Source organism: Anoplopoma fimbria, chromosome 2, assembly GCF_027596085.1.
Source record: "Anoplopoma fimbria isolate UVic2021 breed Golden Eagle Sablefish chromosome 2, Afim_UVic_2022, whole genome shotgun sequence".
In the NCBI taxonomy this organism is placed as follows: Eukaryota; Metazoa; Chordata; class Actinopteri; order Perciformes; family Anoplopomatidae; genus Anoplopoma; species Anoplopoma fimbria.
In genome coordinates this window covers 32,493,629-32,520,864 of record NC_072450.1, presented here as the reverse complement: position 1 = coordinate 32,520,864, position 27,236 = coordinate 32,493,629, and the positions used below count along the sequence as shown (strand labels likewise).

The 27,236-nt window shown below is 42.7% G+C and overlaps 1 protein-coding gene across 1 annotated transcript in view; it reads right to left on the bottom strand.

Moving 5' to 3' along the window:
* Positions 1 to 1,478: 1,478 nt before the first annotated feature.
* Positions 1,479 to 27,236, bottom strand: part of lrrk1 (leucine-rich repeat kinase 1) — a 67,848-nt gene continuing 42,090 nt past the window's right edge. The window contains exons 20-38 of the mRNA XM_054618135.1: positions 26,125 to 26,303; positions 25,902 to 25,999; positions 25,008 to 25,179; positions 24,734 to 24,903; positions 23,909 to 24,048; positions 20,919 to 21,225; positions 19,726 to 19,895; positions 18,962 to 19,165; positions 18,738 to 18,877; positions 18,375 to 18,512; positions 13,344 to 13,538; positions 12,408 to 12,559; positions 11,246 to 11,363; positions 9,980 to 10,096; positions 8,388 to 8,585; positions 8,036 to 8,250; positions 6,121 to 6,570; positions 4,989 to 5,090; positions 1,479 to 3,181 (exon numbers count right to left, since the gene is read on the bottom strand). Of these exons, the coding sequence (XP_054474110.1) occupies positions 3,004 to 3,181; positions 4,989 to 5,090; positions 6,121 to 6,570; positions 8,036 to 8,250; positions 8,388 to 8,585; positions 9,980 to 10,096; positions 11,246 to 11,363; positions 12,408 to 12,559; positions 13,344 to 13,538; positions 18,375 to 18,512; positions 18,738 to 18,877; positions 18,962 to 19,165; positions 19,726 to 19,895; positions 20,919 to 21,225; positions 23,909 to 24,048; positions 24,734 to 24,903; positions 25,008 to 25,179; positions 25,902 to 25,999; positions 26,125 to 26,303 (3,443 nt within the window). The 3' untranslated portion in view covers positions 1,479 to 3,003. The remainder of the gene's footprint in view (positions 3,182 to 4,988; positions 5,091 to 6,120; positions 6,571 to 8,035; positions 8,251 to 8,387; positions 8,586 to 9,979; positions 10,097 to 11,245; positions 11,364 to 12,407; positions 12,560 to 13,343; positions 13,539 to 18,374; positions 18,513 to 18,737; positions 18,878 to 18,961; positions 19,166 to 19,725; positions 19,896 to 20,918; positions 21,226 to 23,908; positions 24,049 to 24,733; positions 24,904 to 25,007; positions 25,180 to 25,901; positions 26,000 to 26,124; positions 26,304 to 27,236) is intronic.

Genomic DNA, 27,236 nt, shown 5'->3' with positions numbered 1-27,236 from the left:
GCGGTTCCTTTAATGCCTATTAGATGCTCCAGTCTCTGTAATAAGACTTGATGGTCAATGGTGTCGAACGCAGCACTAAGGTCTAACAATACAAGTACAGAGACAAGTCCTTTGTCTGATGCAAAATAATATATTTATATCACTATTGCCTAGCCGAACAGAACCTCTGCTGATTGTAACGAAGCGGGCAGCAGAGTCCTGGGTGTGAGCTAACCGCTAAGCGAACCAAACACCCAGCAGGACTGACAGTTTATTTTTAAGGGAAACTATTAACAGTCAACTGGAAGCATTACACACAGGCTGCAACCTTCGGTTCTGAAAAGGGAAGTCCGTGCTGAAATTATATTTATGCAATCAAACATCACAGCAGTGCTCGGTGCAGACACACCTGGTGGAGATCTGCACTCTGCTGAATGCACTTTTCTGTTTTTTAATGGTCGAGAAGTTACTAACAAGTTACCCAAAGTCTTCTATATTGGTGACAACTAAGGAAACCAATGAGATGAGGTAGTCAGTGGACCCTTGAGTGAGTCTTCTTTAAAGGTTCATGGTGGAGGGTGATGACAAAAACATTTGTAGGTTTAGTTAGCAGGACTTGTTGCCAGCAGTGAGGGTCTAATGAGAGACGTGGCATTATGTGTCATTGTGCCACCTGCTGAGGCCCTGCTGACACCCACTACTACTACCACTATCATTATTAGTCACATTACTATTATTATTGCCTGTACATCTATTTTCATAACTATAATTCTACTATAATAATTGCTGCTGTTATTATAAGTAGTCTTATTATATGAATCATTTATGTCATATACATTGAATGTGTTGTAACTCTGTTATGCTGCTCATTCTGTACACATGACATCTATTGCATTCTGTCCATCCTGGGAGAAGGATCCCTCCTCTGTCGTTCTCCCAGAGGTTTCTTCCTTTTTTCTCCCTGTTAAAGGGGTTTTTAGGGGAGTTTTTCCTGTGACGATGTGAGGGAAGGACAGAGGATGTCGCATGTGTACAGATTGTAAAGCCCTCTGAGGCAAATTTGTAATTTGTGATTCTGGGCTATACAAAATAAACTGAATTGAATTGAATCATGGGAATTGTAGAATCCTGTGCTTTTTCGAGATTGAGTCAGGATATCTCACCCTGGGCTGTGCTGCTTAATTTCTTTAATTGTCTCTTCAAGCCCCCCCCCCCCAACTTCAGTGAAATACTAAGCAGGACTGCCATAACGTTAACATGCTGCGTTACTCATCACATTACTGATTAAGTTCATCTTTGCCAAAGCTCTTAGCAGGAAGCAGCCTCTTATGTTCCTCATACCAAGCAGGAGCCTTGTTATCAGCTTCCTTACCCCATCTGTCATCATCACTTCATCACAGGAGTGTGCAGTGCATGAATGCAGGACAGGTTCATGAGAACAGGACTTCAGCTTCCACGTTTCTCCAAGATTAGCACAGACATGAAACAGAGTTATCATAAGAACTTTATTTAGTACCAAATTATACAGTGAGTATGTACACAGCAGCTTCTATAACAATATACCTTCATTATACATTCTGATAAATACACAACCTCTGCTTTACTACTAGGTTGCTTATAGAGGTCTTGCCACTGTAGAAATGTAAATCTGCCAATTTGATTGGAAAGATAAAATGATTTAAAACCACGTGGTCTCCTCCAGTGATTCTCAGCTTTACACTGTAGTTGACAGCTATGCATTGTAACCAAAGCCCTGCTCTCAGTCTGCCGTCTCTGTAATCTCAGCTCGTCCTGTGTGAACAGACCAGGAAGCAAGAAGCTAAAGCATGCATGTATGAAACATTTTAGGCGCATCTCTGAGGGCTGACGTCTGGCTATAGAACTAGCCTATAACCCTCTCTTGTACACAGCCTCCGCTCCACTGGGTTTCTTTCATCAGGGTTTCTGAAGAGCTGAAAAATGTTGGTGGTGTTTTCTGTCAAAAGACTAACATATACTGGTATCAATCTAATGAACAGTAAGGGATGATGTCGTTTTAATCAAGAGAAAACTATTATTATTATGGCAATGAATTGGCATACTGGAAAAGTCTCATGGGAGCTGAAGTCCTACTGATACAAACATACAGATCTGGCTGAGTTGATGACACCTCTAGTTACTGGTGTATTTTAATAATATTAGTCAATAGAACACCCAGAGTTTGAATGTACTGACCATTCTGTAGGGGCCAGCCAAACAGCACGGTGTTTTATTAAAGAAGACAATAGAAGCAACACTTGTAAAAAAAAACAACCTAAAACTGAATGTGTCGATGGCAAAAGATGAAAACCACTGGTCTGTTGCATAATGTTGAACAGAACACAGATGCATGCAGGTACATGTGGCACAGATAAAGAGAGGAACGCTGTGTTCTGAGTCATTGTCACTGCCATCCACCCATCTACAACCTCAGCTGTTTCCCAGCAGCATCATCTTCACTCCAACACCAATCTATTTAAAGAGAGACAATACTTGTCTCTGAAGAATGTCCCCGTCCATAAAGTTGCCCTCTGGAATAGCTAAATGAAAGGACGCTAAAATAGACAGACAGAATAAACAATGGATTGCAGCAGCTGGAGTCAGACATAAACAGTCCACCACATCTTAAGCTAAATTCCAGTCATACCAAACAGTTTGGATATGAAAATGCTGTCAACAAAACCTCTGTGCAAAAGTGAAGTTTTGTTCTGGCCACCTGGATCTGTGACTCAGCCTCAGGGCTGTTCATGTCCGCTGTGGGATTGCAGATCTTTCAGGTCTTGGTTTATTATTGGTACTGAGGTATGTAGTGAGGGGACATAACCGCTGTGCACAGCTGGAGGCTCAGCTGGAGGCTCAGCCCCCCCTCCCCCCTCCTACGTCGCCCTGATGTCAGCGTTCGGCGGCCCCCTGCTCTGAACACTGGCAGTCTGTCGGTGCGTATTCCCCTCGGCTCGCCCTCCATACAGAGCTGCGATTCTGCACCTCGCCGACGCAGCACAACAGCTACCTTCTTTTCCTCATGCTGGTCTCCAAGCGGCCAAGCTCCTCATAAGACTGGTAGAAGACTTCCAGCTCGCGGCAGCCCCAGCCCCTCCAGACACACAGGCACCACTCCATGTTTTCCTTATGAAAGCCACATACAACTGTGTCCTTTGCCACAAGTGCTGCCTCCTCCAGGATCCTGAGAGGAGGAGAGAGAAGAGGGAAGAGGAGTGAGGGACGCAAGACAGAGATGGGTCTACAAGGGAAAGGGAGGGATGCAATGGGGGGGGAGGGAGCTGGAGTTGGTGGCACATCTCTGTATGTGCGCTGTAATTAGCTCTTCCTAGAAGCTAGCAGGCAATTCTAGGAAGCGGTTCTCTGGAAAGCCACTGAGGATACTGAAAGTACTGTTAGCACTGAAGTTAATATTTGTCTTAGTGCTGGTAAAGAACTAAATAAATCCTGCACTAGCTTTCTACTGGAAAGAACTGGAAAATGGATCCAAGAAGAATGTTCAAACAGTCTCTAATTTATGAAGGCTGTGACACAAAGCATGCTGGGAGGCAGAAGAGCTTCTAGGTGTGTCGTGTATCATACAGAACAACCTTGAATTATCTTCGTCCATTGTTGTTTCATCTTCCTGAGGTGTATGATTATCCTCTGCTGATGTTCGCTCATGTTCTGTGATATACAGCCTTCCAGGTTACAAGAACAGCTGAGGCTGTGCGGAGTCACTGACGGACACATTCACTAATAACACAGGGTTGAAACTGTCCAATCAGAGGGCAGGCATCATTATGTTCTTGATGAAACAACACAACAGGAGCTATGTGATAGAAATGAAGCCTTGCAGGCCTGACCCCCCCTGACCTGAGCCATGACCCCCCCAATGTGCCGCCTGTGGTACAGGTGCACCATGTAATAACTGCTTATTAAGGGCCCTGTTTTGGGTGGCCTCTTTATTGCCTATTGCTAAAAGGCAAGGCCCCTCTGTGGAAGCTCACACAGAAGTCCTTTCTGCAAAGGAGCAGCTGCTGCCTTCTTTACAGAAATAATTACAGACTCAGCTGAGCACCATAAGTACATGATGAAGGATCTTGCTAAGCTTTATTGAAGCTGCATCAGTAAATTCATATATAGCTCTTTGGCCAGTGGTGAATGGTTTAAAAAAAATGGGCTCCATGCAGGTTGAAGAAAAACCAGTTTAGAACTGACAAAGACTCTTTCCTGACTGATTCTAATACTGAAATAAGATGAAGCCTGATTAAGAGCAAATCGAAGTTGTTATATCATAAGTAGATTTATTCTTTTATTTGAAATCTGTCATATTAGATCAGGTCATTTATATTCTAAACTTAATAAATAGGAGTTAAAACCAATAATCAGATTACCTGTTCAATGTGTTTTATTTGCATTGTTTAGCAGAGCAGGCTGTAGGTGCAGGTCTGGTTCAGATCACAGATCACACTTTGAACTTCTATCTTTCATCAAAGAGTATATTTTAGATTCATTTTTTTATTCACATGTTGCTGGTGTTCTGTTGGAAAAGGCTGGTTCAGAGGGTGCAGCGAGCAGTTTTTAGATTCTATTTTTACTGACATTATATTTTAGGGCGGTATTAACTCAAAGTAACCACTTCTGCTGGAGCGCCGCAGCCACTGTCTGTTTTATTCATCAATGTGACGTGTCATCAAGGATCTGCTGCAGCCAACATGACCGCGGTGACGCTGTGTCTGCTACACAGAGCTGAGCCTACTAACAGGCCTGCTTTCAACACACTGCCTATGTCATAGTTGTCTTTAAGGTCTAATTATTGTGAGCTGATGAAGTCTTGGAAATTGAATGTTGCAAAATGAACATTGAATACCAACATCCCTCACATTATGGTATCATCTGGCACGTATGTGCTGCAAAAATAAACCAGTGGCAAAAACAAAACAAAAAAATAACATTTGCACATTATGTTTGGTGGACACTTGATAGCTCTTAACAGGAAGTGAGCTCACCCCAAAGAGGAACATCCTGGTGGACTGAGGACAGCGGTGACACGCCCCCTCAGCTGATTGCCGTGTGACTGCATTTCAATGACCATCATGTCACCTCCACGCCTGCCAAGCAACAACACACACATAAATGTGACATGTTGACAGTGAATAAAGTGGTGAGTGGTTAGTGATCACACCTGATTGAAATGGTGTTAAATAGACACAGAGAGCACAATAAGTTCCGCTGTTGGTAGGGCAAAGTAATTCATTGCTGCAAGCAAACAACAGAGAAATGGCTAAAAGTTGCTCCGTGTGGTGGGAAGCCCTACCAACGAGGTAAAGAACCCAACACATGGCTAACATTAGCTTGCTAAGTTGTCCGTTCCCATCATTTTAGTTTAGGGTGCTGAAATAATCCTTTCACGTGCTGAAATCTGATGTAACATTTGTTTTAGCTAGCTAACAGCATTTTCTTTTAGCTAGCTAACAGCAATTCTTTTTAGCTAGCTAACAGCATTTTTTTAGCTAGCTAACAGCATTTTCTTTTAGCTCGCTAACAGCATTTTGTTTAGCTAGCTAACAGCATTTTTTTTTTAACAGCATTTTCTTTTAGCTAGCTAACAGCATTTTTTTTAGCTAGCTAACAGCATTTTTTTAGCTAGCTAACAGCATTTTCTTTTAGCTAGCTAACAGCATTTTGTTTAGCTAGCTAACAGCATTTTTTTTTAGCTAGCTAACAGCATTTTTTTTAGCTAGCTAACAGCATTTTTTTTTAGCTAGCTAACAGCATTTTGTTAGTGTCTCAGCCTTTGGTTACGTATCGTGGCGTGAATTGTTTTCCCTTCCGGTGGGCGTGGCTTTCAGAGTATGCCGCGTTGCACACTGTCGCTATGTTAAAGTAACTTGTGATGTTGTTCGTTAGATGAAAATACAACATTTACAAATACAATACAACATGTTAAACCAATAACGGCAGCTTTTGTCACCAAACAACCCAATGATTATGAAAATGAGCCCAGGATAGACGTGACTGGCTGTTTATTATTCTGATGTTAGAATTGTAGATGGGCATGTTTTGTTCTGTTCCTGTTCAGACTGCATCAGATTCATATTCACTTCATATTGTGTCATCGTGTGTTGAAGTTTATTGTACCTGGGGATCCACAGCGTTCCGTTCACTGGCAGCACAGTGAAGGCTTGCAGCTGAGGCGGTGTGGGGCTCACGGTCTCTGCAGTGTCTGGATCAGACTCAGGTTTGGTTGAATCCTGCTGGTCCTGGTCCCTGCCCGTATCCTCCGGCTCTGTAGGCGGTGGCACACTGCTGTGGCTGGCTATGGAGGCCAGGCTTGCGGTGCTGGAACAGTCGGGCCCCAGCGGCTCTAGGGAGCAGCTGGATGATATGGAGCAGTAGTCTGTCTGGGAGTCCTGGTGCTGGATGATCTGAGTGCCCGCCTCCTCGCTGTAGATCAATGTCACTTCTCCGTTATTCCAGTCCAGCTTCTCTTCTTGCTCCGTGGTCTTGAGTTCAGTGGTTGTCGACATGGTAACCCCTGCAGGACGCTCCACAGCGAAGACATCCCGAAGAGGACTGCTGTCTCCGCAGCTGCAACCATGACATGATTTTAAAAAACAGCCTCTCAGGTCAAACAGTTCTGTTTCAACTCAGGCATGAGCGGCGTTTCTTCTCCTGCTCATCTGTACAAGCAGAGGTTTAGATTACATGTGTCTGGCCAGTGATGTCATTGTGTTACTTTCTGATAAGCATTAGCTAGCCAACCTGAAGTAACAGAGGTACAATATTGCTTCAAATATTCATGCATGAGGGAGGTCAGAGACTGTTTTGCTTCACTCAAGTTAACATCACTGCCCTGTCAGCTTTTCTAATTCAGCTCAGCATCACAAACAGTCTTATTAAGCCTCACAGACTGTTTCGAGTTTCTTAAACTATAATAAACTTTCGACTCTAATTGCTGAACGTTTTTTCTCTGCAGCTGTCTATGCTTTTAGAACATTTGGAAACAATGAGGAACTCCCAAGGCCTTACAGAGTTCACTCGGGGGAGGCTGCCTTGGCTTCATCGTCAGACTAAGCTGGGGTGTTCATACATAATCCCGGCCCGATCTGAATGTCTCAGGCCTTTATCCATACTGATATTTAAAGGGGGGAAAAAAAAAATATGATATTGATAGATATAGACCAATATTCTTTGTTTTAAAGAAATTATTTGACATTTTGTGAAATATGCGTGCTTGCTTTACTTGCTGACATTTAAATGGGAACATTGATCACTCTAACGTACGCTAAATATTGTCCATTGGACCCAAAGCCCATTTCTCCGCCAACGCGTTACCCCCCAAAACAAACTGTCCTTGTTCCAAAAAGGCCCATTACTCAAAGAACACACACTCTCCCTGCAACAAACAGAAGCGCGGCTAATTATTTTACTGAATGATTTCTACGAATCTTCTCGACTTATTATTCGTTGTCTTCATTGATTAGGGTTAAAGAAAAGCTAATTATCATATTGTTCTGCTAGAAAATAAATGACCTGGCTGGGGTTATTTGATACATCCTACATTAATAGTGTGTTCCGTCGTATACATTTTTTTTCAGCATTTGTTATATGAAGAAAGTTAATTTCACAGCAACAAAGTGACTAACGGAGGAGTTCATCTCTGTGTCAGAGAGCCTGAGCTTTTGGCGATCCTTCAAAATGCTACCAAGAGTTCTCTTTTGCTTTCTTTATGGCACGGATTTTTAATATTTCACTCTCCATATTTGAAGTATTGCAAGTCATCTTTGGTGGTGCTGTGTGGAGGATTAGTAACCTCAAAAATAGCAGCTCCCTCGACTGATGATCGATATTTACAGGAAGCCCTCAAATGAACTGAGAGGAACAATTTAGAACTTAAAAACAGAACTACAACAAACTAATGTAATAAAGACACAAATGAACTCAAACATATCTTTGGTAAATTCTGTGTGTAACCTATAAGTTCACATATATGCTGTACGCCTGATGGAAGACCCGTCCCTGAGGCAGGCCTGCCCTCTGGAGCTCCACTCACCAGTACTTGGCACAGAGCTGGTAGGAGGCAGCGTGGTAGAGAAGCAGCGTGTTCATGTGGTCGTCAAGAGTCCAGACCGCCTCCTCTCCCCACAGACTGAAGCTGGTTGTCATGGATACGATGGAGGACGGCGGGTTGTAGGGCTCCAGCCTCCGAACTGCCTGAAGACTCAGACAGTCAATGACCAGCACGCCCGGACCATTGGAGAACCATAACTGATCAGAACCACAGATAGGGACAAGGACAAGGACAGGGAGGACAGAGTCTTAACTTAATGCCCATAATGTAAAGACATGGTTAATCTCCATAGTGACTTATAAAACATGACATTTCCAACTTATGATCTGCTCACCTGGGAGCCACTGCTGACAAGTGCCATGCTCCTGACCGGGTAGGGTCTCTGCCTGGGATCTGAGTCCTTCAGAGCAAACACCGTCTTGTTGAGGGTGTGTGAACACAGGTAGGTCTCCCCGTCCAGAGGAAGGTCCTCCACTAAGCTGTACACCGCCACCAGGCCATCAGACATTCCCGCAAACACTCTGGCCAGGCTCTGGACAGGAAAGGAACATCGACATTTGAATACTCATCTTACACTCTCAAGACTCTTACAACGAAAAGCTTTTCGCGTCCCATCGTCATGTTTCTTTTCAAAGTCTGTTTCCTGTACTGCTGTTACATGTACGTGTCACCCTAGTACATTGTAATGTCCCAACACCTGGATTCTACCCGCCACACTTCAAAAAAGGTACCGAAGGTGCAGGGCAGTTGTGAGTTGATTGGGAACAGGACGGCAGGTCAGAGGTCAGAGGGCCAGCAGCAGTACACACCATAAAACAACGTTTCCCACAGAGCATTGTTCGGGGCCTGACGCTCACAGTCATGCTGCTGGCGGTGAGATGTCTCAGGACAATCACGAGTGACAGGCAAGAACGCTTTTACTGGTGGTACTAAAGCTGTCACGGTCTCCATACCTTCACTTTAAAGAAGACTGACTGTCAAGGAATCCATCAGAGACTGGAGACATGTCCACTTCCACTCCCACTCCATCTAAAGCCCTCTTCAGACATGGAATACGTATCCGTGTGTAAGTGATGGCTTTTTGTTTTCTTACTCAGACATGAGCAGCACACACAGAGACACCGCTTGGTGATATTTGTCACGCAGTGTCTCACCGGTGGAGACGAGCGGTGAGTTGGAAAGTAATGACATGAAGGAAGAAGAGTATTTCTTTCATTGATTTTTACAATTGAATTTCCGGTTTAAGCCTTAATTCATGACCATTGTGAGCTTGAGGCGATCCCCTCAGTTTGATCATTTATGAGAGAATTCTGCTGCCCGCCTTCTTTTCTTTTTTCTGACGGTGCACTAAACGTTTATTTGGAACTCTCATTTGCTCACATGCTGTATGTAAAGCTGGATACTCCTTATTTCCTCCATGCAGCTGGCCAGATGAAAACCAAACATATAGGCGGAGTGCTAGTCTGACTCTTGATGTTCACAAGGTGCTCTGGCTTCAGGAGGGAAACTTATTTTCTGACTTGGAAAAAAAACCTCAAATGCACTCACAGTGATTCCGGTTCTAATGAACTGATTGTATGTCCTTCTGCATAAGAGATTAGAATGAAGTGATACATGTATTACAGGCAAAAATATGTATTCAGTTCACTCCAGACGTGTTGGAAGTGTCACATAAATATGTGAAATCACAGCAAAGCCCCACAGTAGCAAGCAGCATCCCATCACTGCTACAGCTCTGCACAGCTTCAAATGAATGGACGCTGGCTAGAATGTCTTGTACGCTTCTTTTTTAACAAATGGCTGAATAAAATACATGTGTCTGATCATGTGAACGAATGACGAACAGTATTTCTTTTTATATTTTTTAGCAGTTAGTCCTGGTGTGTGTGTGTGTGTGTGTGTGTGTGTGTGTGTGTGTTAGCTGACCTGTTCTCTTGCTGGGACAGGGAACAGACAGGTGATGATGGCTGGACAGGAGAACTGTTTCTGGGGTTGACTGAGAGGACACATGTCCTTCAGACTGTAGATGAAAACCTCCTGCTCCTGTGAAACAAACACACGCAGAGAAGTTTTAAACTAAATGATGAGGAGATTCCTTTAAGAGGACCAAAAGCTGCTCTCAATGCTTGGTGGTTTTGGCAAACAGATTAAAACACTCATCACTAACTTGGGAGATATATATATATATATATATATATATATATATCAATCATCATTTCAAAAAGGTCATGAAAACATCCTTTTCGTCCAAGCAATATTGATAAAGTCAGATTTTTTTCTAACTCAGACTTTTTCATGCTCATTCACACTTGTATTATTAGCCCTTTAGACTAATGTGGTCTATAATAAAATACAGCTAGTTCCAAAATTCTGCAGCAAACTGTATCTCCTGCTGTCTATTTTTTTACTCTTTGTCTGTGTTGTTTTAATCTTGCTATGTCAGCTACATGTTTGAAAGGCGCTATATCAATAAAGTTTTAATATGGTATACAATAATGAACCCATACGTGTAAAACTCCAAACAAACGCAATGTCATACACAATGATTCTCACGGTTCCGTTCAAAACTTTGAGATGTTTAGATGAATATTAATCTCATGTGTGTGTTGAGCATGGAGCTGGAGTCAGAATAAGGTTAGCCTAGCTTAGCACAAAGACTGGAAGCAGGGGGAAGCAGCTAGCCTGGCTTTGTGCAAAGTTAGGCCGAACAGGGTCGGGGTCACTCCCATTATAACTAATCTAAATGTTGAGATTTAGAATTAGATTCAAACAAAAAAAATGAAATAGAATTAAGGGTTAATTTACGTACAATTTAATTAAAAATGTAATATATATGGGCTGTTTTGAACTTAGGAGAACGCACATGTTGGAGACTGTGTTTTAATGTTTGTTACCGCACTACAATAATTATTTATTCATTTTTTTCTTTCTGTGTATATTCGGGTTTTTACTTTTTTTTTTTTTTTTTTTTTAGGAGCTGCCAAAATCAATCTCCCGTCGAGATTGTTTCGCATAGATCACAACGTTTGTGTGTGAATGGGTTTACGCCTCTTTCCGGGCCCTGTTTTGTGCGTACGCAACGGTTTTAAATGAGAGCGCAGGACTGTGCTATGTAAGGGGAAATAAAGCAGAAATAACTATTTAAGTATTTGCATCGAAATGGTAAAAATGTGATTTCAAAATGGTGTGTACCTCAGTGGCCGTCCACAGAATGTTACCCATCTTCATCTGACAGCTGATCCTGCTGCCGGCACAGGACATCCTCTTCACCTCCACCTGGCCCTTCTCCACATTCACCACACTGTAGTTCCTACACAACACACAACACACACACACACACACACACACACACACACACACAAATACACATTCAACAACAACATTATAACGTTATAACTGGGTTTATCAATGACATTGCAATAGTCTTCCTCACAGTTGTGTCTCAGGTAGAACTAGGAACATCATGTTTGATGAATGGACAGGCAAATATGAAAAAATGCAATACCAAATGAGAACAAATGGTCACACATTCATATAAATACTGCATAAATATAAATACTACCTTTGAAGATTATTGAATCTCATCTAACCCAATGCTATGTTATCAACAAATATGCACAGTGTGTGACTCCACAAAAGGCCATGCGTTAGTAAAAATGAAAGTGAGTGTATGAGAAAGCACACACACACACACACAGTCCAATGTGTGCAATGATGCAGTCAAACACTGACACATAGTTTAACTCTTCTTCCCCCTCTTTCACATTAATGACTGATGCTAACAGGTCGATAGGGAGGTGTAGGGAGTGTGCTTTCGTCATCTGAACCAAAAAGGGTGACTATCTGCATTGGTATGGACATTGTTTAAATGACTGGAGGGGCTTAGACACTGCCTCCCACAGCCAGTTCCCAGGAACTGAGGTCCAGTGGGGGGGGCAGTGGGAGAATGGAGGGGGAGGGGAGCCAACAAGGTCTTATCAGAGTGAAGGGGTTAACGGCAGGAGAGGTTTTACAGGAGTCAGCAGCCGTAATTAACACCACCTGTATGAAGGGATGAAAGCTGCTTTTATTGTTCGGAGATTAACCATGGAATCCTGCTGCCACACACAGAAAACAACAGAGCAGTAGTGTGTGTGTGTGTGTGTGTGTGTGTGTGTGTGTGTGTGTGTGTGTGTGATTACCGCGCTGTATAAGCCTCTAAGTGGGTGGGGGGGGGGAGCTCTGATAATCTTTGTTTTGAGTGGGAGTTAGATAAAATAAAAAAAAAAAAAAATAATGTTGTATAAATGCCAGAGAGCTCAAAGTTGTAAAGGTTTGTGCGGGGGGGGGGGGGGACTAAAGAGTCTCAACAAACCTGTCGTCCTTGTCTCCGTTCCAGAACACAGCGCTGTGTCCCTGCAGCTGGGACAGGAAGAGCTGCGATTGGCTGTCACAGGACAACAGATACCTGAGGCAGGGGAAGCTGGGCTGCTGCATCTGCCTCACACACTGCATGGCCACCGGCCTCTGCACACACACACACACACACACACACACACACACACACACACACACACACACACACACACACACACACACACACACACACACACACACACAGACAGAAAGTAACTGTTATATTGTTTGACGGTTTTTTTTTTTCTTCTAAAAAGGTAAGAACTTTCAAAGTCATTACACTTTATCACAGCTCCTGCCACTGGTAGAGCAACAGTTGCACTTGCCAGTTGAAAAGTGAAGATGATACGATTACATTTTATTTTAATTTTTTTTTTTTTTAGAAATTAAGAATTAGAAATGTAATTAATTAATGTAGCATCAAACAACATTTAGCTATGTAAAGATAAAGTGTAATAATGTCAACCTGAGCAGAGACTGAACACACAACCTCCCTGTGTGTGTGTGTGTGTGTGTGTGTGTGTGTGTGTGTGTGTGTGTGTGTGTGTGTGTGTGTGTGTGTGTGTGTGTGTGTGTGTGTGTGTGTGTGTTGGAACATGTTATTGCATTGTGTGTGTGTGCGCCCCTGTGGCTAGCTTATCACTGCTGCACTCGGCGGTTACAGCTGATAACCTTGCTCCTACAGGAGGTGGAGGAGGCATGGAAGTGTAGCACGCACCCTCAGGTTAACACCGTTAGCTCTGGTAGGAAAGCTGACTTTATTTTCTTTGTTAATAATGCCTTTACATGGGTCACCTTTAACCACTCACTACCACACTGTGACCAGTAACTTCTATGTTTTGACCAAACACTGCGTTGGCCAATTAAAATGCTTGAACCCAGCAGGGAGGCTCACCTTCTCAGGCTTGGTGTCCCAGCATTCAGTCAGCAGGCTGTGGAGGCAGTAGAACTGAACCTCCTCTGGACTGCCCAGCGCTGGCCGGATGCCTTTGGAGAGCTTCTTTGCTATCTGAAGCTGGTGTTGACCCAGCGCTGGCCTCCGCCCAGACAGCAGCTCATACAGCACCATACCATAGGAGAACATGTCCACCTTTAGAAAAAAACAAAAAAAACAAGGAACAACATCTGAGGTTATTAAGACCTACCGACATATCCGCATCGCATTGCACCGGAAAAGGTGGCGAGAGCAGAAAATCATGAATACTGATTGTAACCTTTCCCACTGAAGATAAAAGCCAGATGTGAGTGGGTGTCTCTGTCCAGTGGGAATGGGGGCTTTATATACTCAGGATTCAGAGTGCCTTGCTTTCTTTCCCCTCGTATACAATCGACTCCAGCTCCAGCAAACACTCTCACGCTTTGTTTGTAAAGTAAAAGGCGACCACCACTGCTTTCTCATTTACTTAATCCATGAAGCCCATATCTGAGCACCCAAACACCCGAATGGATTCCTGTCTGAGTGGTCACAGATAATGGCCGGGGGGGGAATCAGCCCCTCTGGGACTTCTCAGAATAACTGCAGAGGCAAACAGTCGTGCAATGCCAAAAGCACTGAACTACTTCTGTGGTGACATCACTCGGTAGGGACTCCAGATATACTTGAGGTCTGTGGTATGCTATGGTGTCACAGGGGCCATGGCAAACATAGCATGGCATATTCATATAAGGAAGTCCTCCTGACCTCAGTCTGACTGGTCTAGAACCTTCTCACTCGTCATTGTGACCAGAGTTTTCATCATTGTTAGAAAGACAAAGAGTCACTAGATGAGGAACAAGCATTTAATTAAGTTACCTTTTTCTATTTTTGGAACTGTTCCGGTCTAATTATGCTCGGGTCCCTTTTTTTCCAGGGTCTGTTTCAGATCGGGTCTAAAAAGTCTTGATTTGTTGAAGTCACAGTGCCATGCCATCCAATCATGAGTACAGGCATGTGAGCAGCACTCAGTCGATCATAGTGTGCTGATCATTGTTTCCGCTTTCACATTGTTTTAATGTTTAATGAGAGCCCCCGTGTGCTGGTCGCTCTGGTTTTATAAATGCAGTGTTTTTCTATGTACTGTAGAAAAGAGCTCCTGAACATCAGAGGATCAACTCTCATCATCAGTGGAATCATTGGACATTCTGGTCAAAGGTGCCCTCACCTTTGTTCAATGAGTTAAACGCAAAAAGGAGAGACAAATGTGCCAGTGGGTTTGTGCGCCTCTGCTGACTTTGCTCATTTTTTTTGGTTTACGTGTGATAATTGTGCAATAAACTGTGTAGAAAACAGCTTTTTCTTCATCTTAGGCTTGGCTCACATAGACGTGGCTTTGTGCTGGCAGACTTCCAGCTGTTCGGAGCAGATTGCGACACAGAGTTCTCCGGCGAGGGAGGGAGAAGGAGCCATCTGTTTAAACTGTAAAATTGTCTGGTGTGATGATGTCACAGTTGCCCCTATCACAATAGAGATTCTGCGATTAGGCTGTAAAGAACTGCAACCGTTACGCTTTTGCTTTTTCCCACTGATTTCAGTTAGCATGCCGGTACATGGGCGCAAAAGAGGTGTGACGTTTAACTTAACAACCCCGTCGCCTAGTCTTGTGCACTGTTTTTCTTGGCAAGACCTTTCCTGCATAGCTGGTTGACTCAGAAGATTAGACATTGACCTCGACTAGGTAGGGTCAGGATTTGTTGGTCAGGACATAGGACTTGGGTAACTACTCTCTTTGGGAGGATGGGTTTCTGACCACTTTATACTGTGAACTTTAGCGCCTCATCTAGAGAACATGTTGCCCATTCCTTCACAAAACTGTACAGCTCCTCCATTAAAAGATCTTTTTTTTTTCATATTACCGTTAGTTTGTTTTTTAATTGTGAACAGGATTTAACTTGAATAAATTAAAGCAGGTCTGAAGAATGGGGCCCTGATGGCACATAATGGGAAGTGGAATTACTGTGATTTATTCAGTCATTACCCAATAGACATAATCAGTTGTCGAACACTGTGTTTACACATGTCTTCACTCTTTATTCATTACAATCCATGTTTTTGTCACTCAGTAGTTATAAACAAATGGCTTGTAACATCTTTTCTAGTCATGTTGCTGTATATTGTCCAGATGTTTAACCCACAAACGCTTACACATGTTCATTTTCTTTCCAAGACACTCACAGCTGGCAAACATGGTAACAGCCATGAAGCTGCTTTCATTTATTTTCCTATTGCGCTCTTCATTCCTTTCCCACTCGCTCAATCAACTCTTCAGCCTTGCCTGCATCTTATTAGAATAGTTAAACCTCATCAAAAGAGGGAGATTAACGACCAGGAGCGGAGAAAAGGAGTTTGACTGGCTGAAGTCAGCAGATTCTATGGGAGAGGAGCTGATGGGCTTTTTTTCTCTGCTTTTTGAAAGCTTCCTCGACAGAGTCAGGGCCAGTAAAAAAAAATGAAGCTCTAGTAAAGCTAGGAATATTCATGCTCTGGGTCGGTTACATTTACTAATGAAACGATAAATTGATTACTGGATTTAGTCAATTTTGCTAATCCACCTATCATTTTGTTTAATAAATTATACAAGTTATTAAGATGTCTAATATCATCCGGTTTCCTCCTCTCCAGTGTGAGTTTTTTGCACTTTTGCTCTTTTTATATTATTGTATTTGGATATCTTTGGATTCAAACTTGGTTGGTTGGACAACATATTATATTTGAAGATGTTTCCTTGTGCATGTTTATAGTGTAAATTCATAATTTTCTAGCTATTTATAGACTGATCATCAACAAAAATAAATCCACAGAATAATCGCTGAGAGGTTGGTATTTGCAGCCCTGGTTCCAGACCTTTTCCTCACTGGGTTGGATATTGAACCTCGATACAGAACTTTAAAGCTACTGACTGGGATGTGTTTGGAGAGAATCAAAAACTTTAAAGTACTGAAAACTAGCACACGACGACTGTTCAGAATTTTCTTTGTTCAGATATGTCTTTAGGTTTAGACTATTTTAAGGAAAGTTCTTACATGGCTGCTTAAACCATTTTTAACATTCGAGACCTTTGGCTTCATTTTGTAGAAAGGCATGTTTATATTCTACAAAGTAAGGGATTAAAAAAGCTTTTTTTAATATTCTCTATTGTGTTTGTGTGGATGCAAAGGTTGTCACCACACAGCCATAGTAAAAGCTGCATACATATATGGCTTTAAAGCAAACATATGGTACATATCAGACAGTGATTCACTTTAAATTTGTTGACCTAATTGTCATGTTAGGGTTAATCAATTTAAAGTTAACAATGGACTAGTGGGACTTCATCCATTATAGCTCCATGGCTTTAACGTCACCGTTACCAAGCAACCTGCACGGTACAGAGAGAGGCTGGTTGAGGAAACATGTTAATGTTAAGTTAGCTTGTTAAAGTTAGCTTGTTTATTTTGGCTAGTCAGTAAATGTCATCCAATATTTTCATGGCACATGGTATGGAGCACATGTTGTGACATTCCAAAGGATATTAGGACTCAACGATTATGGCCAAAATGGTAATCACGATAACTTTAATCATAATTGAGATCTTAAAATAAGATTCTTCCTCACTTAAATGACATTAATATACGGTATATTACAATGCCCTGTTGCCTTTCTGTGTATGAAACCCATTTTTTTTGGGCCTCACTATTGAGCTTTCTGATGTTTTATTACCTTGCTTTTTCTGCTTTGTCTGTCAAAGCACTTTGTTAACTCTGTTTTTAAAAGGTCCTATATGAATAAAAGTTATTATTATTGTTATTATTACAGCCAAGGTTGGTAGTGGGAGGCTGTGGCGTAGTGGAGAGCAAGGTAGTTCTCCAATCAGAGGGTCGGTGGTTCGATACCCGGCTTCGGCAGTCGATGTGTCCTTGGGCAAGACACTTAACCCCAAGTTGCTCCTGAAGGCTTGCCATCGGTGTGGACTGGATGTTGCATGAATGTTAGTTAGAGTCTGATGGTGGCACCTTGCATGGTAGCCTGTCATCAGTGTGTGAATGGGTGAATGATATGTAATATACTACTGACTGTAAGTCGCTTTGGATAAAAGCGTCTGCTAAATGACTGTAATGTAATGTAATGTAGCATGAAGTGAAGTGCAAATTAAAAGTAGTAACCTACATTTTTTCACAGGAAAATGAAATTGAAGAAATATTGATCATGATTTCCGGTAGCTAACCCAGGAACAGGAAATCAGAGACTGTCTTGCGCACATCTTTACAGAACCCTGGCTCCATCATAACATCCGGGATCAAGCTGCACTTGACTGGCCGACTGTATACCGCGCCGGCAGAACAAAAGGTCCTCAGGTCTCCAGTTGATGTTGGATTTTAATATTAAGACGTTAACCACGCTAACTGCTTCTCGTGTTTCATCTGTATTACATAAATTCAAACAGTATATCCAAACCTCCACCAGAAGAAACATACCCTGTAATTTATTTTCCTATTAGTATAAACAAAGTAATTAAGCTGATGGTCCAAAATCATTCTTGCGTAAATCTGGTGAGCAGTTTTCAAGCTATCTTGTTGTATATGTATGTACAGCGGGTAAAATAAGCATTGAACACGTCACCATTTTACTCAAACAAATTAAACAAAACAAAACAAATAAGTTCAGAAATTAAGTTATGTGTAATAAAATACTGTGTCATTCCATTTTATTACACATAACTTAATTTCTGAACTTATTTGTTTGGTTTTCTTCGTATGTATGGATTACTTGGGTTGTTACCGACATCTGGTGAAAATTTCATGTCAATAGCACCTTTAGAAATATATTTACTGAGAAAAATGGTGACGTGTTCAATACCTATTTTACCCGCTGTATGTATGTCTGGACCAACATACATCAGCCATACCAATCGTCTCCCTACTATACTGCTACAGGCATCACTAATGTGGGTTAATGAGAGGGGATCAGTACCTTCTCATCGTACACGATGCCTGGTCGGATCTCAGGAGCCTGGTAACCTGGTGTGCCCTCCACCCCCAACGCCCCCTCATGGAAGGTTTGTCGAGAAATGCCATAGTCAGACAGTTTAATGTTAATTGGATCCCGCACCTGGAAAAAGATACACAAATGAGTGAACAGGTTATATAATGCAAGTCTCTCATTAAGTTCAGTGGACTGTGAATACGGCAGTGAAAACAGAGGAAATAGGTTCAGAACTGTATTGTCCAACCACTGACAAAGTCTGATATGTTGATGTTATTTTATAAATACGCTGGAATATAGCAATACACCATAAATGTATGGTGTATTGACAATGGTAATCCATATACAAACCTCCAGAGACCACACCAGGATGTTGTCAGATTTGAGGTCACAGAAGATGATGCTCTTCTTGTGAAGGTACGCAAGTCCTGCCGCGATCTGATAGGCTACTCTGAAAGTTAGCATGTGACCAAGGGGCATGTACCTGGAGCCTACGATGAGAAAACACAGAAACAGGTCTTAGGACCAACTTCAGGCGAGAATTTACATGATGCAGATGCAAAATCTCGACGTGCCTTTGCCTTTGTTCTTCTCCTCCAGCACCGTGTTGAGGCTGCCCAGTGGAGCCAACTGCAGGGCGAAGCAGAGCGGGTGGATGCTGATGCCCACCAGAGAGACGATGCAGGGATGCTGCAGAGAGTGCAACATACTGGCCTCCTGGCGAAACTCTGAGAAGCTCCGACAGGCATTTGCAGACTGCAGGTGTTTCACCATGGTGTCTGAGGCAAGAACGAACGGAACGAGAGGGAGCACCGGAGTTTGCTCATATGGAATCATGTTCACAAACCATGTCATAATAAAAAAATTCAAACTGCAATAAGTCTACACGCTTTACTCCATCTGTGTCCTCCTTTTACACTCTATGACTATGGAGGTCCACGTGTTTCTTTGCGAGCAGAGGGTTACCGTGATCCCCACCTCTTATTAAAACTTCACTGATCTGTCATGTGACATTTCCATTAGCTGAAGAAGACTATGGGATGCAGTTACAGCATTCCACTGGATACCACAGCGAAAACTACTGTGTCAATATGAATAAATGTGTCTGTACTCCGCTGAGGAGGTGTTTTTTTTCATCAGGTCATTTTTATGGGTTACACTCTCACAGTTAGTCTTTCCTTCGTATCATTTCAATATTTAGAGCCAGATAAACTAGATGGGGACATCCCTGTTAAATACTCTCAATATAGGTAGTGTTAAAAGTTAAGATAGCTGTGTAATGATGGCTTTCAACATAAATGCTGCTTCGGGAGTTTTTTGTTTTTTTTAAAACAAGTACCTGTGTCACTGCTGATGGTCTGCTGTCGACACTTCTTAAAGTGGAAGCGTTTGATGGCCACCGGCTGGTTACGATATCGGGCTCTGTAGATGATAGTCCCACTGCCACCCTGACCAAGGATGTTACTCTCCTCCTCAGAGTACTCCAGCTGGGCCGTGTCTAAAAACAGCCTAACACACACACACACACACACACACACACACACACACACACACACACACACACACACACACACACACACACACACACACACACACACACAACAGGCCGATGATTCAACACAGACACAGCAAAGATTAGACAGGTTAGAAAAGGATAGCCAAATATTATTAGAAGAGAAAACAAACTGAACAGTAAATATTTCATCACACTTTATAGAACCACTTCCTGCCTCAACTAATATTGAATAATTAGCAAAGTTTCAGCTGTGCTCACTTTCAGTTTGATGTCCAAATAAAGTGGTTTAATTCATCTGGATAAACTGGTTGTTTGTTTACAACAGATACCAACCTACAGTTTATCCCATATAAACTGTCAGCTTCAGCTCATTCAAATTATTGCTGCTTAGTCCTGAAAAAAACATCACACCAGTCCTCAGGTCTCTAAACTGGCTTCCAGGGTATTATAGAGTAGATGTTAAAGTACTATTGACATGCCATCACTGGTTTAGGACTGTCTGCTGACAAAGTCCACACTCTATGTGAAGGCGGAGCATTTAGATTCTCCGCACCAGAGAGCTGGAACAAACATCCAGAAGATAAATAACTTTGGCCGCCTTTAAACCCAAATAAAAGGCTGTTATCTTCTCCACCGGCTATGATTCAATGTGTCACACTGTTTTGTGTTGACATTTTGAATGAATCATGTAAAGCACTTGACCTGACCTTGTGTCTGATAAAGTTCATAGACATTTTTGTTCGAGGAACCTCAGTTAACATCCTCAAAGTTGACACAAGACAACGTACACAAGTCTATCTCGGGTATTCGTAAATAGACTAAAATACGTTGATAATTGCCACAAAACAGCTGTATTGACAGCTGTGCTTCAAAAACATCAGTATACTATGAGTAAAGTAAAGCCGATATTTGCTGAAGCTAATATAGAATAGTCTCAAACTAAAGTGTGCTTATACAGGTATCCAGCTGTAAAAGAGGATGATGTTAGATGGCGGTCTGTCTTTCATTCTTTATACCGTGCAGGGAAGTCGGTCATGAAGAGCTCTGGGACCAGCTCCTGGAGGGTGACGGGCTGGTCGGGGTGCTGAGGACAAATGATGTGCTCCTTCTCCACAGCAGCCAGCACACAGTCCTCCATGTTAAAGTAATGAACCCCATCTCCTCCACCTGCTGCTGCTGCTGCTGCTGCTGCTGCTTTCTCTCCGACCTGGCCCACCAGGCTGGCCACGAGCTCGGCCCGCTGTTGGCCCAGTGAGGCGCAGAGGGGACAGGGGGCGTACTGCTCTATGAGGAGACTCCCATCACTCTCACTGGCTGTCAAAGCTACAAGACACATAGATACAAGACATGTACACATCATCTGTTGTCTGTTGGAGAGCTGAAAACATTTCATACATACGGTACAATCAGTCGGTTCTACCATAACTACTACAAAGACTATTTCAGGTTATAATAACAGCTACATTTGTTACATGTCCTCTCTAGTTTTATTACGTTTCATTACAGAAAGCTGACGGTGCAGCAGGTTCTGACCACGAACTGGACCTGAGGCAGCGAACTCTATGATTGCAGGGGGGGGGGGGGGCAAGCTGCCAGAGAAATACGGAAAAATACAGTGAAGGGTGTATGAAGTATAGATAATCTGGATACTTTCAGAGCGGCCTGGGCTGTGGAAGCAGTTTCTGTGCCCTGCATATTAGAGAACAAAGTCTGTTCTCAAATATTCATCAGTTACTTCTCCAAAATTCTTATCATTCACTTTCCGAAAATCCACATGAACCACTCTTCACATTGGCACAAACGATGTCTAACGCACAGCACGTATTTAAAAAGGAAATAGGTCACTTTTTTTTTTAAAGCTGATCTGTCTCTTGACTCTGGCTATATCCTTCCTCTGACACAGTGGATGAGAACACCAGTAAATGTAAATAAAAACTAAAATCCTGAATGCAGTGTTTACTTAGTAAAGTTTCCATATGACAGGTTGCTGACAAGCAATGTAGCAACTAAAAAGGGTCTGGCGCAGTGCTCAATCCACATAAATAACCCACCAAGGCTTCATGGAAAACAATAAGAAATATCTTCTGCCAGTCCGGATCTTCCGCAGTTCAAGGAGTATCCAGTGGCAGTGAGCGGTTACACACTTGTTACAACAGGTCCTCTTCCTCCCAAAGGACCAAAACCTGATGAGAGTGCAGAACTTGCAGAGAGAGAGAGAACCAGATGTGTACCAGTGGCAGGTTCTTCCATTTGGCACTACCAGCAGTCTCAGCTGTGCAACGTCTGCCTTCAGAGTCCCCCTACAACACATTCAGCGACGTTTCTGGAGGATAGAATGTGCCATTTACTAGCTGATGGAGGATTCAGGATCCGGCAACGAGCCAGTCAAATGCCATCAGACTTTTTACTACGCCAGCAAACCGGCTGATCTTTCTACTTTTGCTCACAGGTGAAGCAGAAGCTGGCTTACAACCCACCTTCCAACAGCCTCAGCCGTAGATGCCACACGATTTCCTAACAGGTCGGCAGCCTCTAACCACACTACATTACTGCCCACAGTACCAGCAACTATGATGCTTAGCTTCAACTACCGAGAACATGCCAGAAGGAAAGTTTCCCAGAGGAGGTAAAAGCTCTTGAATCCTGTCATCAGGTGTCACCAAGCCGTAAACTAAGCTGTCGAGCACCAGAACGGGACGGCAATCGTGTCTCGTCCGTGTTGGCAGACGCCTGCAGAACCTTAACAGCTCTGTTACCGTTGACATTCACCCGATTCTACTTGACCCTTACAAAGCAGTGACAAAGCTCATCTAACAGGCAGATTAACCTAGACCTCTCCAGTCCCTGGACCCGACTGGGTCTTTGCCAACCAAAGAAACCAGTATTAGGTTTAGCAAAGAAGGCAGGCAGTCAAACTTAACCAAAGGACCTGTGTCGGATGCAGAAGATGGAAGGGCAGCCTACTGTGCCAATCCAATCATGGCTGGCTTGCCTTAAGCTTGGCTCAGACTTTACCTGCCACTCGTTCATAGGAGCAGGAGATACAGTAAGTTCAGGCAAGACAGCCCCCGCAGGTGGTAATGGGAACTCTTTGGATGCAGTTTGTAAGAACCTACCTGCCTACTTTGCAAATCCTTGACAAGTGGATAGTTTGGATCAGGAATCAGCTGTGATGATGATTGTTGACCCGCGGATTAAAAGTATCAAGTCAGCAGTAATCAAAGTGAAATGACATTACCTATGTGTGGCCTGTGGCAAGACTGGTTCAACTGGTAGCTATAGCTGACAATAGCCATTGAAAGACATATTTGACATTTCTTTTTGTTTGTTTTTTCCTTGAATGATCTCCAGTATTTATTTGTGAAAGCTGCCCATTAGCATTTACAAAAGAAAGGAGTGCATTCATAGAGCATTCTACATATTTATCCAAAATATACACTATGAGCTCAAACTATAAAAAGAAAAGTGTCAAGACGTCTGGCCACTCCTTATTACACTGGTTACTGTAGCATGGATTGCAACTGTTCAGAGTCCAAAAACAGTGTTTTACAGGGCTGAGCATCTTTGAAACTTTAATATTGGTTCTAATATGATATCTGACCTTTGGAACAGATTCGAAAATAACTTTTTTGATAGCTTCATTTGCTGAATATGAATGCCTTTGGCATACCATTTTTCTTTCTCTAATTACCGAGTCAATCCTTTAAAATCAGACAAATGGCTATAAAAACACTTCAAGCTGTACAAGCTCGGAATTTAGTATATTATTCTGTCAAATAAATCAGTAAGATATTAACAAATGAAATAAGGAAATATCTGCGACTAAGAATCTGAGCCAGTACTGAGAGCTGGAAATCGGCACTCAAAAGCTGTGTTACTGTGTCTACATAAGCAGAGAGCATTGCACTGACCAGGGAATGATGAATGTTAGTTAGAGTCCATTGCTCAATCAGAGATATGTTATACTACTGACTGTTGTCTCTGTGATGAAGGCCATGGCAGAGACCAGGGAACCATTGCTCAATCAGAGAGTTGACGTTGTCTGTGATGAAGGCCATGGCAGAGAAATCTCTCGTCTCTGACTGGCAGATGATCTTTATGCCTCCACTCTTCTTCCTCTTCCAGTTGACATCTGATGACTCCACGCTGCAGACACACAAACCCAGTCACCGCCTCGTTTCATTCAAAGCTTTAACTGCTTTCTGCACCTCAGGAATAACTTTTTACGCAGAAGCTTATGCAGAGCAGCAAGGGCGGCGTTTATTTTCTCTTCACTTTTATGAGTTGCAATTACTGTTGATACTCTATCCTCAGTGTTCTTGTTTTTTTTTTTACATTAGGCTTCATAATACCTCATAGCGCTTAGACTGCTGTGATAGATATAAAAGATGGGCAATATTTTACCAAAAAAAAACTTGTCATTCTTAGCATTGAAATGACTTTGACTGCAGCTTGAAACTGTTGGTAAGGATATCAAATATCAGCTGTCTGACACCATGACATTCTTTTTGGTGCATATTCTGAACAAAGATTGCTTGTTCTAATCTTAAAAAGACTGTCTGTCAGAAATCCCCTGTAATGTGGAACCTACCCACTTACTGTGACCCAGTAGGGTCTTGAAGTTGACTGAATACTAACTCCCACCTGCTGTTGACCTGCTCCACAGGTTTTTGACTCAAGTCTGCTTTTCCCTTTTCAAAACTGTCTCTTTTCTGAGGCTCTGAATCTAACTGAAGCTCCACAACATTCAATTTCTCCCACCCTTTATTTTGTCACTGAGGGATTTGTCTAATTTCATTACTGCCCACAACCTTCTATCACCAGCTCTGACCTGAGGTAACCTCCATCAAAAGTGGCCAGCAGCCCCTCCTTCCAGTATATGGTCTGGCTGCGTCGGACTCTGAAGGTGCTGCAACGGTTCCTCTGCTGGGTTCCAGTAAAGCTGTAGATCACCGAGTTCCTGCTGTGCTGGCTCCTGGTGTTTCTTTTGGGCTCAAATGACTGCACACACACACACACACAACATTTCAGGCCATCAATGTACAAAAAGTGAACCTTTTTAGGTACTTAATAGGTGAATGATGAGAATCTGCTGGTTTCAGTACCTGCAGGTCCATCATTGTGAGGCTGATGAGCATCCTGGCAATTAAACGCTCCCAGAATCCGGCAGGAACAAAGCTCATCTGGACAAGGCGCTGCAGGGTGTTGTTGGTCTGCTGACGGAAGCCGTGGATGTCCATGGCTGGTTTCGGGGGAAGGAGATGGGGCAGCAGATAGCTTATACCAAGAGAAAAGAAAAATGAAGGATTTCAAACTAGAAAAAGATTTGGAGAAACTTTAGGACGCCAACTTTGGCACTAGCATCAAGATTTCTTTGATATTAGCAGGATGCCTTTACATAAGATACTACTATCTTTAAGTGGTAGCTTATGTTGAGACATAGCTAATTGTTATGCATTGTACGTAGCATATGGATGCTATGTAGTTGTTAAGGTGTATGAATTGCTTCCTATGTGGTAGTTAGTTGGTTGCTAGGGTGTTAACTGTCTTCAAGGTAGTTGCCTGGATGTTTTCAGGCTGTCACTAGGGTGTGTGTGTGATGCCTAATAGTGCTTTTTTTATTTTTTTTATTTTTTTAAGAGTGCTCAGTGGTTGATATGGCTTTCTAGACAGTTGTTGGGGTTTTCGTTGGTGTGTGCTAGGGCCTCATGAGGTGGTTGCTAGGCAGGTTTTATGGTGTACTTAGTTGCTACGGGGTAGTTACCTGAGTATTGCTAGGTTGTTGCTAAGGTGAATGGGTTGGTTGCTATGGTTTTGATTCAATGATTTATGTGGTGCCAAAAATGGCAGAACAAGCTTTCAGGCAAAGAAACGAATTCCTAGAATGGGACCTATGCTTTAGTTGCCTTTCTACTAGGACAGTTATGTGGGTGCTTTGTGGAGCAAACATGTACATTTATATCTAATGAGTATCAATTAGTAAAAAGAGAATACGTTACCTGTTACTGGCCACAGGAAGAGCGATCTCAAACTTGGCGAGAAACTGGAAATACTGTTCCTCTGTCTGCTCGGTGAACCCGGTTCCTACCAGTAGCATCTGCACAACAGACATCATCATAGATACCACAACATGAAGCCAGTATCATATCGTTGTTAACACAGAAAACAGCTCAGAAGGTCCACAATCATCTCCCTATTCCAGTTTCCCCCCCAGAGTCTCACCCTAAGGTCTTCTGCGCGGATCACTCCATTCCTGGCTACAGAGCGAGAGGACTTGAGGTGCATGATCCTCTCCAGACATTCTGACAGCCACACAGGACACAGGAAGTAGAGGGTACAAAGGCCATGGCTGGTGTCGGGGAAGTGCAGCAGGGTCCCCGTCTCAATCAAGAAGCTGATGGCTGGAGGTAGTGCCAAAAAAGAGGGAAGCCATTAGCACCTTTTTCCCTTATTTATGGCGTATAGATATATACATTTATAACAAATCACTGCAGCGGTCAGTCAGCCTCCTGTTTCTGTTAAAATGTGCAAACAAGCACGCACAAACTCTGTAATTCAGCTCATTTTGTAACTAAAAACTAAGAATGTTTTTGAGTTTTCAGTATTATGTATTTAAACCAGTAAGTACTGTGCATTTTGAAAGTTGATAACAAAGAAAACAGCAATTAGAACTGTGTGCCAGACACAAGACAGTAGCACATTTATATTTCACAAGTGATGCCGAGATTCAAACCGACTGCTTTATGTGTAGACTGTTAGGACGTAGCGGTTTGTGTATCTGTACGTGGGTCACACTCTTGTGCACGCAGGCGCAAGCAGAATGCAAAGTACGTAGTAAAAAAAAGCCTGCATGTCAGGCTGGTTACCAAGATCAGCTTTTGGTTCTGAAACTGAAAAAATGGTTGCCATTTTTAGTCACCACAGATGTCTGTATGGACGCGAGTACACACACACACACACACACACACACACACACACACACACACACACACACACACACACACACACACACACAGCTTTGTCAGGTTCTGACTTTAAAGAGACATTTTGGATTGTTTTCAGTGTGGTTGTGCAAGGTTTTACTCATAGTCAGTGTGTTATCTACAGTCAGCACACCCCCAGTTTGAAGAAACAGGCAGGAGAACCATCACAGGAGCAAAGTAATTCACTGCATTGGACTGGGGCAGTGGCACAATTTTATATTCAGACACCTAGAATAATTTATAGCCGCAAGACTTTGTTGACAGAAACAGTATCGATAAGTTTTCACCTACAGTTCAGTTTCATGTAGAAAAATATTCTAAATATATGGTACACTTAAACTGATTTGATCT